The following is an 18,702-nucleotide window of genomic DNA, read 5'->3' as shown; positions in this document are numbered from 1 at the left end:
ACAGTATAAAGCAGGCAGATCCACCCACAGAATTGGGGCCCAAATCTCATTTGACGTAACACCTCTAATAAGAAACCCCAATCGACTGTGTTAAATGTCTTCTCCAGGTTGATGGCGGCCAAAGCCAGTTCCTCCTCTTTGTGTTCTACCTCATGTAGTACATGTGCCATTTGCCAAAGATTCATTTCAGTAGACCTCCCTGGTATGAAGTTGCACTGATCCTCAAGCACTATGTGTGTCATATATGCTTTCAGGTGGGTAGCAAGCACTTTACAAAGCACCTTCATGCTTGTGTTTATTGTGGTAAGGGGCCTGTGTGCTGCAGGGTCAGCCACATCACCTCCAGGCTTAAGCAACATACAGATCTCCCTTTCCCTCATGGAAGGCACCAACCTCCCCATTCATTGTGCTTCTAGAAAGACTTCCAGGATTCCCTATGTCACTATGGGTGAGAACCCCTGGTAAAATGTGGCTGGGAAGCCGTCGCTTCCTGGTGTTTTTGCCTGTGAAAGTAATTTTAGTACTGTCCTAAACTCTTCACAATTGAGGTTCTCAGTGGCCTCTGCAGCAAGCCTAGGGAGGGCATGGCTCCCTAAGAAAGAGGTGTACCTATGTGTGTTGATGTTCGGGTTAGCTGTGTAAACCTAGTGCAGGTGGTCACAGAATGTTTCTACTATGTCTGCCCTAGCTGTAACTTTACATCCTTCTTACGTGGTAAAATGTGTTGTGAGGGGAGCTGAGTGTTCTCTGCGTAATATACCGGTTAAGAGCCCCCCCCCCTATTTGTCGCCTTCTTGGTGTAACCTCTAACGATATTGCTTCAGGGTATTTTTATTGAGGCGGATCCATATTTATTCTATACGCCGATGTACTGTGCGCTCCCTAGTAAGTGCTTCCTGGTTGGCTACATCCCTCTCTTGCGTCTCTGCAAGCACGATTTCCTCACTGCACAAATAGCCTGCAGGCACCTGCTCACCCATGTAAGCCCTATGCAGGTCCCCCACAGCACCACCTTGAGTGCTTCCCATTCTGTGGTTCTGTAGGCAGTTGTGCCCCAGATTGTCTCCAAATAGCTTGCCAACGACTGTGATAGTGTATCTTGTTCTGCCACGCCCTCAAAGATGTCTCTCTGCATTCCCCAGGCTCCCTCCTGTCACACAGCACTATCTATTGACATGAAGCAACTAACTGAGGAGTGGTCTGATAAAAATCATGGTAGACGTGTTAACTTGATAGAGTCCAGTCTCGGGAACGCTGCAGCCAATATCCCATCCAGCCTGCTATAGGTGTTGTGCGATGTGTGTGGCATGTGTATATGGTTTACGTAGGATGTGTCACCCTCCAAACGTCTACTAGCCCAATTTTCACCTTGGCTCTCTGAAGTGCCACAGTCATGTTCGTTTTTTTACTTACTCTGGGTGGGTGCCTTATCCAGATTGGGATACAGAATACAGTTGAAGTCACCCAATCACAAGGTTGGTGTGTCAACGTCCAGTGCCAGCAAGTCCTGCATCGCAGGAAAAAAGGCAGGGTTGTCGTTGTTAGGGACATATATGTTCAGTATGTTTACTCCCTGTCCGTCCAGTGTGTCCTGTACCAGAACGTACCTCCCACTCACATCTGCCTCCTTGTATGCAGGGAAAAATGGGACTTCAGGTGCCACCCATATCAGAGTACCCTTAGCATTTGTCGAAGAGGAGGAATGGAAAATCTGACCTCTCTCTTTCTTGGCCAGTTTGGAGGCACCTACATCATACAGATGTGTTTCTTGTAAGCATGCTATATATCGATTTTGTGGCACTTGAGGAAGGAGAGCACCCTGTATCATTTAACGTACGTACACAGACCCCGTACATTCCAGGTCAGAATCCTAAAGTCACTCTCCATCGTCATTCGTAATATCTAGTAAAAGGACCTTCCTTTCTTACTGCGGCTGAACCCCTCCCATCCATTGCTGTCGAACTAACAACTCTAATAAACAAAATAATTCCTCAAGCTCCCCTCAACTGCCTAGGGACAGATAGAGAGCAACTGTATGAATATCCATGCCCACCCAATTTGTGTGCCAGGACTAACACCACTTCTCAGCTTATCCAACAGGGAACAGCTAATATACTCTGCCAGTCAGCTGTCCGAGCAGCCACATATTTCAAAAACTTAATAGAAGAAATACCATAGGCATCCCGCCCTCAAAAGATATACAACTTAGGTAGGAAACTGCACACCAAGTTTCTAGATCTGTGTGCATTATGTCAACAGAACCCATTCAGGTCCCAGTCCTGGTGGCATCCCAAATTCCCTAAATGTAATCACTCTAAGTTCCCTCCACCCGTCACCCCCTGCGGTGCATCAATCCTATGTGAGAATACAGTAGATCAATATCGCCAGTAAATGATCACACAGCATTCAGCCGTATACTTCACCAATGAACCAGTTCCATCCCCCATCTCCGGGGTGAGCATTGTGTCGGGCACATCTTCTATCATGGAGCCTGGGTTTCCCAGGCCAGTGCCAGTTATTGGTGACTTTGGGGCAGAGGTTAGCTCTGAGTCAATGGCGTTCAGCTGCTTAGTATCAACCTCGCTGATTGTCACCTTCCAGGAACCCAGGGGAAGAGAATTTGGAATCGGGCCATCAGTTTGCTGTTTGTGCATGGCTCTGCCAACTCGTGTTCGCCCCGTTTGTTGCCCGGTGCCGTCCATACTGGATTCAGCTTGCCCGGCCCGGATCTCCAACCATTCCCAAACATCCTCTTGTTGGTCAAAGAAATGCCCCTTCCTTTGAAAGATGATTTTCAGCTCCGCAGGATACAGGAGCATGTACCTCTACTGTAGTGCTTTTAACTTCTCTTTGACGATGAGGGAGGACTTACGTTGCTCCTGAATGTGTTTAGTATAATCCAGTTAAATAGCGAATTTGCTATTGCCAAAACGGGTAACAGCATGCACCTGAGCTGCTCAGAGGATGCAGTCCCAGAAGTTAAGGACTCTGCCTTTGAAGGTTGGGAGGCTTGGGGGGGGAGGCAGTGGTCCACGCTTTCCATCATTCAAGAGGAGCTGAATCTGGGTAGTCTGTTCGCAGTGAGAGTTGTGGGGAGCAGCAATGTGAAGCCCAGTTACCTGCATCCCTGCAGCAGGCAGACAGACAGATCCTCAGCAGAACTGTTAATCCCACTCTGGGTGCTCCTCTGGTAAGGCCACTAACTGCATGGTCGTGTGAGGCGGGGCACGGCAGGCTTGTCTCAGGTCTGTGGTATCACCTGGGTCTCCTCCCCCGCAGTATTCTGAGACCAGGTGCAGCCGATAGTCGGAGCATCCCCTGCATTGTGTCATCCCACCTAGGTCCAGCAGGGAACCATGATCTTCTGGACTGTCGCAGAGCGGGCCTCTCTATGCCGTCATCATGGGTGAGGTTGTTCGTGAGCGATCAGGAAGGGGCCATGTCTCTCAGGTTCACAGGGCCAGGGATTTGTGTGATGGATGAAAGGATTTTGGCAGAATTATGAAAGATGAGCTCACAAAGGTTTTACTTCAAACCTATATATGATGCCGCAGCCTTGGTGGTAAGTAGGGTCTGATCATGTATAATCCTTGCCTGACATAGAATGAATTGTCATTGCTAGCGAGAAGGAAAGTTTCAATTCTATTAACGGAGGCCAGGATTATCCCACCCGGAGAATCATGGTAAGATAGCTTTACCCACCCGAGTCCTTGCGTAGCAGTAAGAAATTGATACCTTTATTTAATTGGCTCAATTTATTTTTGAAATACACTTAATTATTCTGTGACCCAGTTTTATCCAGAGATGTGATATTCTGATAAAGTTGTATACTGGTTATAACTATGTGAATTACATTTTGGGACTGATTTAACGAATATCACGTCTCCCATAGGTACTGATTCAAAAGCGGACTAAGGGTACATGTTAACTTCCTCCAGTGAAGAAGAGGAACAGACGTCATCAAAATATATATAAAAACACACACACACACACATACACTAGATTGACCAACCGTCCCTAAATTTCACAGACAGTCAGTAATTTTGGCCTTCCATCTGTAGTCCGTGACAATTTCTTTTTTTTAACGGACGCTATTTATCTGTAATTTTAAGGGTTTGGGGTGACAGCCAATGTGTTTGTATGTTACACCCTCCAAGGGTTGCCCAGGACGTTGTAGGAGAGCACATAAAGCTACCCAGGATTGGCTTGAAAGCCATCAGCCAATCCTATTGATTGCTGCTCCCACTACAGGACAGTTCTCATGGGCCCTGATGCTTCAAGGCCAATGAGAACAGCTTTAGGGTACCCAGCTTTACTTCTTTAGGACGTGTAGAGTATGCTTTTGGTCTATTGTAGACTTGCAGTGTGCGTCCATTCGCTTACAGCTGTGTTTTCACTTTTTCTTTTGACGTGCAATATTGTCTGCAGTGTTTTCAGGAAAGGGTGCAAATGACCAGAAAATCTCAATCGTTAAAGCAATCCGAGTGACACAATAAAATGTCAGGTTGCACCCTGTCTGTTGTTTCTGTTGGAAGGCTTGAGGAGTTTACTTGCTAAATCCATCGCTGTTTCAAATGCGCTGTATGACTGTTCAAAGAATTGTTGCAGAAGGGTACGGTCTGAAAGAGAGTTTTACCTTCATGGAGATGAGGTCATGGCTGCCAGTTTCTACACCGCGAGAAAAGGGTTCTTACATTTTACTTACCCATATACAATGTATCAGAAACGTAAATAAGTTACTTACCTTTGCATACATCGCCCCACTCCCCACTATTGGGCAAACTTAAAACATAATGGTCTCATTTATGAGCATGTAAATTTAGAGGAATGCATTTCAAAGCTGTTTCCTTTGTCATAAAATATGTTCTGTAACTATCTATAATGGTCTAATTACAACGGCAAGTGGGCACTCTCAGCAAGACTTGGCTTTTCAGAGTAAGCATAGATGCCACCGTGGAATTTAGTGAAATTTAGAATATCTGGGAGGTTTATTTTTCCCATTAACTTGCAATGAAATGGATGGGCTTTACGGGAGAGAAGACTAAAATAAATTAAATTTGGCGTACAAAACACGGAGTCTCCAAATCAGAGGGCATTGGTATGTATGCTAAGGAATACCTACAGCCACTGGAATTATGCAACAAGAGATGACCTATGGCAACAAAAGATTGACGGTTTGTACATAGGCAGAGTTTGCGAAGTACTGCTCATTGACTCCTCTTGCTTGCACTGGAGGATGAGAAAGGAGACTTGGTGCAGAAGACAGTCTTCTTCCCATTTGTTCTTGCCATAAAGGAATCTGGGTGGGTTGGGCGATCCGCAGACTCCCATGATCTGATTTTAGTAGATGGGGAATTTGAATACAAAACCAGGTGTTGTGCCAGAAACTTTTAATTGTGCATCAAGAGTGGGTCATTCTGGGTACAGTTTAAAAGTTTAACATCGAGTAACTTCCAGCACATAACACCTAACTAGGTGAGAGGGCGGAACTTCCTTAAAATCTTTTATTTGTTACGTCTCTATTTAATTTCCACAATGGAAGATATCTAGACATATCAGTGTTGCAGCTAGATCTCACCTTCCATCTTTTCCTAAGACATCATACTCAATTTGACTTCATTTCAGAATCACTTCTACAATCGGTAAAATGTTTCCAGTAAAATTAATACTTCAAGTATTTCCTGTACTGACCACAGTAGTGTAAAAAATGCTGCATAACAATCGATTGTTTCAGTTCTGCTTGATCAGGAGTGCAACAGGTCCCAAGAACCATGTAGGTATTGTTATTGTATTTCTATTTCAGCCTGGGACAGCAGTTGCAGAATTCAGAATATGAGTTCTTTTGACGGTGCACCAGCTGTTGTTTAACCAGGGTAAGAACTATGGGAATACATTTAGGCTTCGATTACGAGTCAGGACGAATTATGTGCAGAAATACAGGGGGGTTAGAATTTCTATTGCCGGCAGAACCTCCACATATAATTCTTCCAATTACAGGATAAATCCAAAGGAATGTATAATATATGGGTGAATGTTTACCAGTCAGAATCCCCGGTTCCGTTTGGTTCAACATGTACATTTACCACCTGCTGTGAACAGTATTGTTACATTTGAGTGCCGGAATTCTGTGACACTCCTAATTGTCAATAGCAGAATTTCAAACGAAAATTCTTCTCTGTGCAGTTTGTAATCAGAGCCTTAGTTGTAGAATTATCATTGCTCTTGGTTGGGAAATTCACTAATAAACACATAATTATAATTCCATTTTTCAAAGCTTCCCTTTTGTTCCAATTTGTTCTTACTTCAAGTACTACTTCTTAGTGAAATTTCACCAGCTTCTTCTCACTTCATCCTAGTGTTTTTAAAGTCTGGGAAGATTCAAATTCATGCATTCTATTTTAAACTCTGACCAAGTCCCCACTAAGATCATAGCATATTGGTATGGATTACAACCTGTCTGAAGCCAAACTCCTGTATGGAATTCTGCTTCACATAATTGTATGGGTTGCGAAGCACTGGACTAGATATTAGTGACCCGAAAATCCAACTGGTAAAATCCCATCAGGAAAGGGCTGCATGAGAGCCTTTAGGCCTAGGAGAAGTATAAAATGCTCCACCCTGCCAGGTGACATTCTCTCTTGGCCGTATCCACCTACCCTCCAACCCCACTAAACCCCCCTCACAGAAGTCCCACAGACATTGACCACCTGCTTAGAGCAGGTTATACATTTCTGTGTTAAACCCCTTAAAATCAGGAATGCCATAGGGAATTTTGATTATTGATTCCTGATCTGCTCAGATATTCTCCATTTGAAACAAATGCCCTGCACGTTCTCCTCACTGCAGGCGTGTCCCCAGGACATATCAGGACGCAAGCTCAACGCTTCGGCTCAGCAAGTCAGAGTTCACTCCCAGCATCCATGAACTTCCCCTTGGCAGTTTGAAAACATCTCCCATACGCCCTACGCCAGGGCAAGTGCAGGCTATTACAGTTTTTATCCTGAGGGGCATATATCCTATAAGCCTGCATTAATTTGCAGCTAGGATTGATTTTCTCTCCTCATTGCCTCAATAGAGACCTATTTTTAAGTGGGCTGCCCCCCTTGTCAGTTTTGACGTGCTTTCCTGCCAGTCATTTTTCCTGTGAACATGGCCCAAAAAGACCTAACAGAAATTCTTCCTCAATATGACAAGGACCTGCTTCTGGCAGGTGACATTGCCCAACCCCTGGACACATCCGTTACACAATCTGTAAATAGAGCTCTGGCAGTCGCACTTCAACCTATAACACTCCAATTATAAAGATATACGCTTTCTGTGCCTCTTTACGAAGCTAACCCCTCCCCCCCTTCCTCAATAGGATGACAGAGATCCCCAACCCTCTAACTGGCCCCAAGACACGACCATGGCACCTATCTCCCAGGCCTTCGCCTTAGACCACGCTTATTCCACGCCCAAAGCCTCTGCCAGCTCTGCCCTCCCTGACGGGCTACAACTAGACAGCGATACGGGGGCCTCAAACTCCAACAATTCGGACCCCGGCGACACTGACCCATACAAAGCCTCCAAACATCGTAGACATGACCCACAAGGCCACACCCTATCCCCCTCAAACTCTTCTCATCCTGAAGGGTCCTCTCTTGACTTTGACCCAGACAGTATTGTCCACCCACATTCCTCAGACTGGTCACCCCTCCCCCTGTAGCTGACTATGCCCACGACAGTTTAAGCAAAGCATTCGACAAAGATGTCCGAAAGAGACTTAGATCAGAATACCCACACCCTGACATTCCACACAAGGTCGCTGAGACCCCAGAGCTGGACACGAACCTGGTCCCTTTCCTCTAACGCTCTTCCAAGGATCCTAAGAAGGGGATTGACAGATCCTGGAAAGCCTGCCAGGATAAACTGTTAGATGTTTTTGGTCGCTTATGTATGATCATTGACATGGCAGTGACGACAAAACAATCTGATTTGCCTGTCGATACTGACACAGTAGAAGGCTGGTCACAATGCACTCTATGCCTTTTAGGTTACTCAAACTGTGCATCATCTGTAGAGCGCAGAAGATCAGTTCTCATGCGCATAGACCCTAAGTAGACCAAACTAGCCCATGTAGAACCCGGACCCTTAGCCAATGGGTTGGGTGACAAATTTGTGAAGGAGCTAGGAAAATGTGTACACGCCTTTACAACCTTGGACAAGGCTCAGAGCTCAATACAAAAGGTATTTAACCAATGCCTTTTTGCCAAGGCCGGTTGTTTTAGAGGGCGAATGACTGGCCTCTTCGCCAATCGCTAACCCCTCCCCTCCACCTCTTCCTGGGGTCATGGCTACTACAACAAGTGTAAAGTTACCTTCTACCCCACCAGAAATCATGGGGGTCGCCGCCATTACAACAGAGACTCTTTCCGAGCACACGCTAGATATAATTCCAGAGCGAATACCCAAGGTAAGCTTAATTTACCCAACATCTGTGATTTTGGGGGGCAGGACAAATTTTTTCCTGAACAACTGGTCTCTTCTGACCTCAGACCCATGGGTATTAGAGACAGTCAGGGGTTTCAGACCAGAATTCTACGGAGTTCCCCAGCAAAGTCTCAGTCTACCCCTCCCCATTTTTCCCAAGCAGATCACACCTTTATCCAACAAGAGATAGAACAGCTTCTTATGAAAGATGCGATATGCCCCTGCCTTCCAGAAGATTCCGGTTTCTGCAGCAATATTTTCGTAGTAATGAAAAAAAGGAGGAGGCTCTCACCTTGTCATTAACCTGAAGGACTTCAACAGATGGATTCTCTATCGCCATTTTAAAATGGAGGGAATCCATTTCTTGAGGGATATCTTTTGGGAAAGCGATTGGATAGTACACCTGGATCTGAAGGATGCATATCTCTTGATTCCAATTTGGCATCCCCACTAAAAATGTCTTCACTTTCAATGGAGAGACCAGTGGTTTAATTTCAAAGTTTTCCCTTTTGGCCTATCTTCAGCCTCATGGTGTTTCACCAAGCTAATGTGCCCAGTGGTGGAGTGTCTCTGCTCCAGGGGCGTCCGCCTTATAATTTACTTAGAAGACTTCCTCATAATGGCCCAGCAGTTTCATACTCCCATGACCCATCTGGATTGTACAGTTCAACTGTTACAAGATTTAGACTTCATTATCAACAAAAAGAAATTGGTCCTTTTTCCCTCCCGCTGCATAGAGTTTCTGGGTTTCCAGATGAACTCTCTGTACTCCCTTCAATCTTTTCTGACTCAGAAATTGAAAACAGTTTGGAAAGAAATAAAGTCGGTCCTACAAAAAGACCAGTTTTCCCTCAGGTCCCTAGCTAGGATTTTAGGTCTCCTGGCATCCGCGATCCAAGCGATCTTCCATGCTCCTCTGCATTACAGGTCCCTTCAACGATTAAAGATTCAACACCTCCAGAAGGGAGTAGGGTACTCAGACCTAATATTTCTCAACCCAGAGACAAGAGCCAAACTTCAGTGGTGGTTAGAACACGTCGGCTTGGAACGGCAGGGCTATCTTCGGTTACTAACCGGATGTCGTTCTGAAATCAGACACCAGTTGGGAGTGGGACACCAGGTGTGGCGACATCTCCACCGGGGGTCGATGGTCCCAAGAGGAATCCCAGTTGCACATCAACTGCTTAGAGCTCTTGGCAGGTTCTTTCTCAATCCAGACACTGGTTCCCCTCTCCAAATGCTGCATTCTGCTGAGGATGGACAACATCTCAGCCGCCTGCTATATCAACAAACTGGGTGGAAACACGCTCCTATATCCTGACAGAGATCGCAAAGAGCTTTTGGCAAGACTGCCTCCAAAATCACATCTCAGTGACTGCGGAATACCTCCCAGGTCAGTGCAATGTGGTTGTAGATTTGAACTTGAGATATCTCAGAGGCTACAGTGAATGGAAAATATTCCATTCAGTCTTCCAAGCTCTTCAGAATCAGTGAGGACCATGTCACACAGATCTATTTGCATCTTGCCTGTCACATCATCTGCCCTGGTTCTTCTCTTGGAGACCGGATCCCTTGGCCAGCGAGTGCCACAGATGCTTTCCTTCAACAATGGAGGGGTCATCTCCACTACGCCTTTCCCCCAATCCTCATTATCCTGAGGGTGGCAGCGCAAGTCTTCCATCAACAAGCAGAACTGATACGGATCACACCGCTTTGAAGAGCTCAACCCTGGCTCCCTATTGTGTTAGAGATGTCTCTAGATTGCCCTGTGTTACTGCCCTCGGTACCTGATCTTTTGACAGACATGATGGGCAACAGACATCCTCTTCTTCAACAGGGAAACCTTCAACTCATGGCTTGGCGCATTTCCAGACAAGGTGGTTTGTGCCGAACCTTTCGGGAACAAGCTATTAACTTCATCTCCGCATCTTGGTCTGAATCCACTCACAAGATATGCCTCAGCATGGTGAAAATGGCTAGGTTGGTGCGACTCACAGAGTGTGGATCCTCTGGAGGACCCCGTTACCTTTATCATCAACTTCTTAGCAGAAATTACCTCCAATGGACTTACCTACTGTTCAGTCAACAATTACTGATCTGCCATTTCCACAGGTCAGGTTTCTTTAGATGATAAAACTATCGGAGAACATCCCCTGGTAAGTAGAGTCATGAGAGGTATTCGCTTCGCTAATCCCCCCTTCCTAGAAATTCAGTTCTGTGGGGCGTAAACATCATTCTACAATTTCTGCAATTTTGGCCATGTAATGCTGATCTGTCTAGCAAACAGCTTTCAGTGAAATCAATGTTTTTAATATGCTTAGTGTCCTGCAGGACATTGTCTGACATCAAAGCTCTGGACCTCTCAGGTCGTGTATTTTACCAGGATGGGGTCACGTTTTCCATCTTGAAGCGTACAAAGAGTTTTCTAAACAGATCACTTATCCAAGATTCCATGAAAAACTGAAATTTTGTGTTGTGCATTGCCTAAAAGAGTATGAAGACCGCACATGAGAATTTTGCAGTCTAATGGCGGTCATCTCCTGATTTCCCTTCAGAAACCCTTTCATCTAGTGTCTTCCGCCACATTAGCACGCTGGGCAAAATGGATTTTGGCAGAAGCGGGTACAGACGTGATTTTTTGTTGCTCACTCAGTGAGAGCAGCCATGGCTTCTAAGTCGTACTTCTTAGGTTCACATTTACAAGGCATCATGAAAGCAGAAGACTGGTCTTCTGATTCCACATTTATAACCTTTTATTATAAACCTATCTTAGATGTTGTTTCCTTAGTTTTACAACAGCTTTAAACAAGCATAATCCGAAGCCTCTGGTCCTGACATAGAATAAAAATAATTATAGTTATTGCGTCAAGAATTTTAGATTGTATTAAGGACACAGAGGCGAGGATGTTCCCACCCATTAATTTATCATTGACATTACCAAATTTTGTAGTAAAACAACAGTGTTAAATGTATGGATGATTTTTTCCCTCCCAGATTGTGTAGTTAATTATGATGACTTTTATATCAGAGGTTAGGTATTACCAGGTCCTCTTCTATGTCTTTTCCAGATTCTGAACAAAAGAATGGATGAAAGAATGCACTTTCTCTCCTTGTTTGGGATTTCCAGACCCTGTTTGTCGTCAGTTGAGTTCTTTCTGCTAAGGTCCAGTTGATTTGAGCAAAGGACCCATCCAGTTAAGCCAGAGTCACAAGGTGAAATTCAAGTTACGCCATTAGGCAAAGAAAGAGGAGGAAAATGGCACCGGATCAAGCATACATATGGCGATGCCCGTCATTGGCGCAGTGGAAATGATGTTGTGTTGCTGGGAAATGTAGTTTCATTAAAAAAAGTTTATTTTGATTGGCTGCTATGTATTTCATAACAATAAACAGCAAAGAAGGAAAAGCATAACCCTCACCTCCGTGTCCTTAATATAATCTAAAATAAAAAAAAAATCTAACATTCGTGACAAAGAATTTTCAATTCTATTAAGGACACGGAGGAGAGGATTATGTTTCTCTTAGTAAAAGTAAACAAACAGTCACTTGATAACCATAGAGATGGGTCCTATAAATACTCTTGCCCACATAACACTTCCTCTTTCTTTGCAATCCAAAGCAATAACATTAGACAAAACCTTTCAATCAGAGTCAAATTCAACACAGGAACGAAAAATAATTTCCCAAGTGAACTGAAGACATCCAAACCGGAAGAACTGTCCTGCAACTGATCGTGTTAAAAAAATCTGAGTGGCAAGCACTCCAATGGCGTCAAAACACCCAGGAAGTATCCTAGATCACTTATCTGCTAGTCCTAAAAGGAATAAGAAAAAACAAAGTCGAAGTATTCACAGTCTATCTATAGTGAAAAGCCACAATGCGTAATAATGTACTTCTGCACAAGGGAGGGAACAGTTAAAAGCATCAAAATGCATGAGCACAACAATATAACACTGCAATTTCAATCGTAATATACAAACAGATATGCTGTCCTATGTAACCGATTGGATGGGATAATCCTTGCCTCCGTGTCCTTAATAGAATTGAAAAAATGTTGTCGCGAATGCTAGAAAATGTTTTATTCTATGTCAGGACCGGAGGCTCTGATTATGCTAGTTTAAAGCGGATCCACTACAATTGAGGCCACATATAGTATTGGTTTATAGTAAAAGCTCTGAAACGTAGACTCAGAGGACCAATACGCCACCTTCAAAATGCCCTCTAAACGAGATCCTAAAGCAAATGATTTGGAAGCCATAGCTCCCCTCGCAGAATGCACTCCAAAAATTGAAGTATCAGTACCTGCTTCATTAAGAAGCCATTTCACCCATCTAGACAATGTAGCTGCGGTCACTGGGCGAAACTGTCTCTGCAATGCAATCAATAATTGACCCTGCATATCAGATTGAAATTCTGCCGTAATGGCATCATATGCTTTCAAACACTGAACAACACATAACTTAGAATTACCTGTGAAAGCTAGATATGACACCATTCTGGAACTGCTCTTAGTCCTCCTAGATATTAGAAAAGAAACTCCTTCCGGAGAAAATTGCCTACCTGCTAAGTCCAAAGCCTTAACATCAGAAACTCTCTTGCAAGAGATAACACACAGCAACATGGTAAATTTGGCTGACAACTGTTTCCGCAATAGATATTATTTACCAGGCCAAGAATCCAAGAATCTAAGGACTATGTTGACATCCCATGAACAAGAATATTTTGGTTGAGGAGGACTGAACATTTGAATACCCCTCAGCAACTTGCAAACAATGGGCAATTGACCTACCAGAGTTCCCTCTATAAAGGAATGACTGGCTGAAATGTCTGATCGGAAGTTGTTCACAGACCGGTAAACCATTCCGTCCACTGATAATGAGGAAAGAAAATTCACAATCAAATGGCAATCTGCTCTAATGGGATCCGCACTCCGTGAATTACACCAATCACACCAAAGTCTCCATGCCAAGGTGTATCTCTTATGAGTACCTGCTGACCAAGTGAGACTAATGAGCTGCTGAGCATCTTTTGAAAGGCCTGGGATATTCCATCTTTCCCCGAAGCCAGCTAGGCCACTAGAGAGGGTTGACCTGTTTGTATCAAAGGATGGGGGGTGGTCTAATAAAAGGTTGCAATGTCAAAGCGGAACGGTATGAGGCGTCAAACCGAACGAACCGGATCCCTGTATCAAAAGGAACAGCATATCACTAGTAACTGACGCGCGGCTGAAAACGAGTACAACGATACAATAACCAATTACCATAACTTGTAAAGGACAAGCATTTACAATGCATCGGGTCTCGCGTTTGCTCATGTTAGAGCTGATCGCGTTGTAAACTCCTAACCCGACTTTTCACCTATCGGGCAAAAGTGCATTTATGTACACAACCCGAAAAAGTGAAATCAAGAACGTAAAGCGCTCGACTTCTGCCAAGCAAGATCGGGCTCGTAATTTAGAGAAAAAAAAGTCCACGAGCCCGATGGAAAACAGCGAGCCTCGCATGTTTTCTGTACTTGGTCGCTGCGCTGGAGGAGGGCTAGCCACCGGAAAAGGCATGCCATATGCGTGCCTTCGACTAATGAAAGCAAGCAGATTTTATTAGGGAAGCCCACCAACCAATAAAAAACACTGATGTGAAGTTGACAGGGCTCCGAGCCCTTTTATAAATACAAAAGAGTCTCCCTGCGAAACGCATGCGCGAGCGCATGCAACTGATGACGCAGAAAAAGAAGGTCCGACATATATTCATGTATACCGTGTAATCAATACATATAATGAATTGTGATTTTAGTAAAGAAATAATGTGCGAGGGAAATTGTGCCCTCGGGGTAGTTCGCCATCATTATAAACGAGCTTTATTAATCACGAAGTATTAAAAATGTAGTAATCCGTCATAATCGCAAATGTATGCCATGATTTCTTGTTTGAAAACTGTTTTGCTTAGCTTAAATTTAGTACAGGCTTTGGCCTAGTTGCTTGGTTTCAAATTCTAACTGCGTGATTTTTTTTCCTTGAACTAATGAAACATATATTCTTGCTTGAAGTTGTATTTTTCCAGTAGAAACTGGCTGGTACACTTATCTCCAAGGTTTTGTGCTAGGCCGGTTACATCCCCTTTGATACAAGGTCAGTCTCTGCAGGTGCGGACAATGAAGGTACAGATAGTAAAATAATTGGCAAACCATGATACAATTTGTGTTCCAAGGCTCCAAGGACAGTGTATGCATAAATGGGCGCTAGTAAAAGACAATTTTTGATTGGACAATTTGAAGCCAACCTATGAACCCTCCAATGGAAGACCCTGCAGAATTTGGAATGTTTCTTACTTAAACCCACCGGACAAAGAGAAGTCAGCCATTTTCCTCGACGCCAGTTTGAAGCCTGATGCCAGACTCCATTTTGGACGACACCCTGATGCCCTTTTCTCTATCTGAGAGAAAGAGACTTTAAGAATTCTCACCCTAGAGACTTTAACTTTGATTTGCCCCGTCTTGCCCATGCAGTAACTTTGCCCCATTCTCCTTGCCGCTGAAAGGAAACTTGCCCTTAACTTTGCCCCTTTGAAACTTGCCCCATGCTGGTCAACCGGTACCTGAAGGACGAAGACTTTTCTTGAATGCTGATTGTATTTGGTAAATATGAAAGGATAATTGTATTATGCATTGTGTTTTTTCCTACCAACTGCTATTTTGATAGGATCCTAGCTAGAAGTTTTCCAAATTTGTGTTGACTAAATTCGTTTTGCATGAAGTCCCACATGCCAATACTAATTAGAGTTTAGTCGAGGTATTCATTCAATGTATCATGAAGAATTGAAATCTTGTTATGCTGACCGAATGTATGCAATTAGTCAAATACAGTTAGTCACATTGGTGATTTGCATTGCTATAACAGAGTGTATCATCATTCAGATTTTGCGTAGATTGCGTTTCTTCTGCCGTTATGGACAGCTAGTAATGTTCATATACATATATCAATTGGTCTTGAGACATATATATATTGTGCTAGCTTTGTTAATATAGGGAAATAAATTCACTAACTTCTAATAAACTGGTGTGGTTATTCAACACTGAAAGGTCATGGTGCGCCGAAATACCAACTGTTATTGATTTCTGATGTGTTATATTGATCTATTAATTGAGTACTGATTACCGATTACAACAGTTATTGATTATTGATCTGAGTGACTCAACTATTGAGGATGAGGAGAGCCCGACTCGGTTAAAAGATTCACCGACCTCCAACGTGTCCAGGTACAGGTAATTTATAAGGGCTGGACGCATTATCACAACGCAGGCTCGACCCTAAAAAAGCACTTAACTGGCTGGTGAGCAGCAAAGAAAGAGGAAGTGTAATGTGGGCCAGAGCATTTATAGGGCCCATCTCTATGGTTATCACCTTATTGTTTGTTTACTTTTACTATTGGCTGCTGAAATATGAAAGCATAGAAAGAGAAGCATAAACAGAGCCTCCGGTCCAGACATAGAATTCTTGACGCGATAGCTGGAATTTTTTTTAATTCAAGTGCAGCACTGTCCCTTTAAGAGTAATGAGCTCTCTGGCCAGGGCTCCTGCAGATGGTAACATAAACTTCCGATCGGGCATGCGTACTTCTTGTATCCAGGCAGCGGCCCTTTTAGATGCGGTAAATCTATCAATACGAACCGCCCCACCACCCTTAGACAGGGATGGATTTCGGACACCTAACATGGCCGTCGCTCTCACCCAGATGAAAGCAGTAAACGCGCATGCGTGTTATGAAGTAAAAACTCCTCGACAAAATGACAACCGAGCCGCGTTCTTTGTTTACGTATGTTGCAGTTATCCCATTTGTAACAAATTAAACCAAAAATATCGTTGTAGACAAAAAGCAAATCGTAAATAAAAGCGTTCATCTCTTTTCTTGTCTCCGTCATGGCCCGGATGCTGAGGGCACCGGTTTGATCCGGTTCCCGCGCATGCGCACGGACAATAAACAGGAAGAGTAGGGAGGCGGCGCAGCTTGTACAACGGGGAGCGAAAGGGGACTCAATTATAGAAGAGGAAGCAGTACCGAGCTGTCACCCAAGTCAGGTCTGTCAGTCAAGCAGAGCCCCTCTAAGTACCTATCATCGTTACCTGGGTCTGCGCTGCAAACAAAGGAAGCACGTCTCCAGGCAGAGCTAACGTCGCACCTTCTTTCGGCGTTGAGGGGCGAGGTGCGCTCTGTGTCCCTGCCTGGGGCCCCTTCGACTCTGCTGCCGCCCAACCCTACTCCATTCCCCTCTCACCATGGTGCAGAAGGAGAAGCCGCAGGCCGGAGGAGAGGAAGCGGAGCTTCCACCCAGCCCGTGCACTGTCGTTCCTCCGGCCATGGTTCAGCCGCCGGAGACCGTCGAGGACGGGACCGAGTCAGAGACTGCATGCTCCCGCAAGTTCCTGTGCGGCGTAGTGGAAGGTGAGCAGATGCACCAGAACCTGGAGGGGGTAGGAGGGAAATAGAGGATTGTAGTGGCCCTGATTGGTATATTCATCCTCTCATTTTTTTGCCTTTGTACTCTTAAGCCTTTGCCATTTAAATCGTATAACCATCGAGGCCTACAGCTTTGCCTGTGCAGATGGCTTGTGTTATACAGATTTGTCGTTTTTTTCCTTCGGTTACGTAATATTTAGGATTGACTACTCTCTTGTTTTTTTTTCACTGCGCCAATGACACGATTAGTTTGGAGGAGTGGGAATTGTCAGAGCAAAGTATATTTAGTGATATCTGCTGCTGAGTGCCTAGCTTTAAGCATAGTGATTATGATCAGCGCTGTCCAACAGACTTTTTTTCATTCTTCTGCCAATACGTTTACTTTATTTTTTAATTGGGGCAATTTTTGACACCCAAATGCATATTATGATCTTTACTAACGACGTAATATTATGTGCTGCTGAATCAATTTGCTCTTTAGAGTGCCACCCGAGCCCAGCCACGTAACGGCTTTTTTTGCACGCGTCACCACGGTGCCTCGCTGAGCGCTGTTCTAAATTAAACAAGTGTGTGGAAAAAGCAGTCCCTAGTCGGTACCGAGGTGGCGTAAATCCCAGCCCTTTCTCTTGAACATTTTATTACATTGTCAGTGAGTCGGCTTTCTCGTGAATGCATTTGTTATTTCTCTATTACATTACATACATATAGATACACCCAACTGTTATTTTATAATCTAGTGCAAACGAGCTATGCAGATTATCGTACACAAAAACTACTCAATCTGCCTTCCGAAACACATATGTAAGCAATAATGGCACATAAGGTAGCGTACCCTGCTGAACGCTGCATGATAGAAGGGCCACTGGAGTCAGGCATATGGTTAAAAAGTACAGATACAAGTAGAGTGCCTAGTGCACATCTAAGGTTACTAATTTTGTAAATATGAAGCACATCAGAAAATATTTTCAGGCGTTCTAATCCTAACACGTTCTGCCATGAGTTGTTTTCAAAATCTGTCTTTTGTGTCAGACACACCTTTTACTGAATACGACAATTGTATATTAGCATATGCACAATATTGTTAGCCAAACTGACTCATTCTGATAAGTGGCCCCAGTCTGTGTCTGAATCTTGAGACGGGGAAGGTACCTAACAATGTGCATGACTGAAAGAGTGGTAATATAGTGTTATATAGAACTTGGTAGCATCGAACCTGACTACATTTTTTGATTGCATTTTAAGAACCATTGTATATTTTCTATGTTCCTTTTGCAGGTATGTAACCTTATGTTGGGTACAATGAATCATGAAGATGGAAGATACACATACTGTTAGAACTGTGGTTTCTGGTCGGCTGTGGTGTGCACCTAAGCCGGACAGAGCCCACCACTCTTGTCAGGGCAAGTAAGTTACACACCAAAGATCAACTGTGCTCACACCCTGCTAGCTTGGCGCAGAGCAGCCAGGCTTAGCTCCTGAGGCAGTGTGTAAAGTGTTTGTGCAACACACTCACATAGGTGACATTTGAAATGCACAACAAAATAGACTCTACAAAGGATTATATTAAAAAGTGTGTATATATATACACACACACCAAACAAAATGAATCCTAAATGATTGTACAATATACAATTACTGAAGGGTTCCTTGCTACCCTGACACTGTGAACATCAAACACAATGTACACTATCATGTTGGGGCATGGAATGCAGCAGTAAACACATAAATCACAAAGTTTCCCTCTAAGTGCATAACCATCACTGCAACATGTTTCAGAAAT

At 44.0% G+C, this 18,702-nt stretch overlaps 1 protein-coding gene across 2 annotated transcripts in view; it reads left to right on the top strand.

Moving 5' to 3' along the window:
• The first annotated feature begins 16,335 nt into the window (after window positions 1-16,335).
• Window positions 16,336-18,702, top strand: part of OGA (O-GlcNAcase) — a 475,247-nt gene continuing 472,880 nt past the window's right edge. The window contains exon 1 of one of the 2 annotated variants that reach the window (XM_069239571.1): window positions 16,336-16,907. In XM_069239571.1, coding sequence (XP_069095672.1) covers window positions 16,742-16,907 — 166 coding nt within the window. In that variant the 5' untranslated portion in view covers window positions 16,336-16,741. The remainder of the gene's footprint in view (window positions 16,908-18,702) is intronic. The other variant, XM_069239570.1, reaches the window with a different exon arrangement.

Source organism: Pleurodeles waltl, chromosome 6, assembly GCF_031143425.1.
Source record: "Pleurodeles waltl isolate 20211129_DDA chromosome 6, aPleWal1.hap1.20221129, whole genome shotgun sequence".
NCBI lineage: Eukaryota > Metazoa > Chordata > Amphibia > Caudata > Salamandridae > Pleurodeles > Pleurodeles waltl.
The sequence above is the reverse complement of the archived record's forward strand: the minus strand, read 5'-3'. Positions and strand labels throughout refer to the sequence as shown.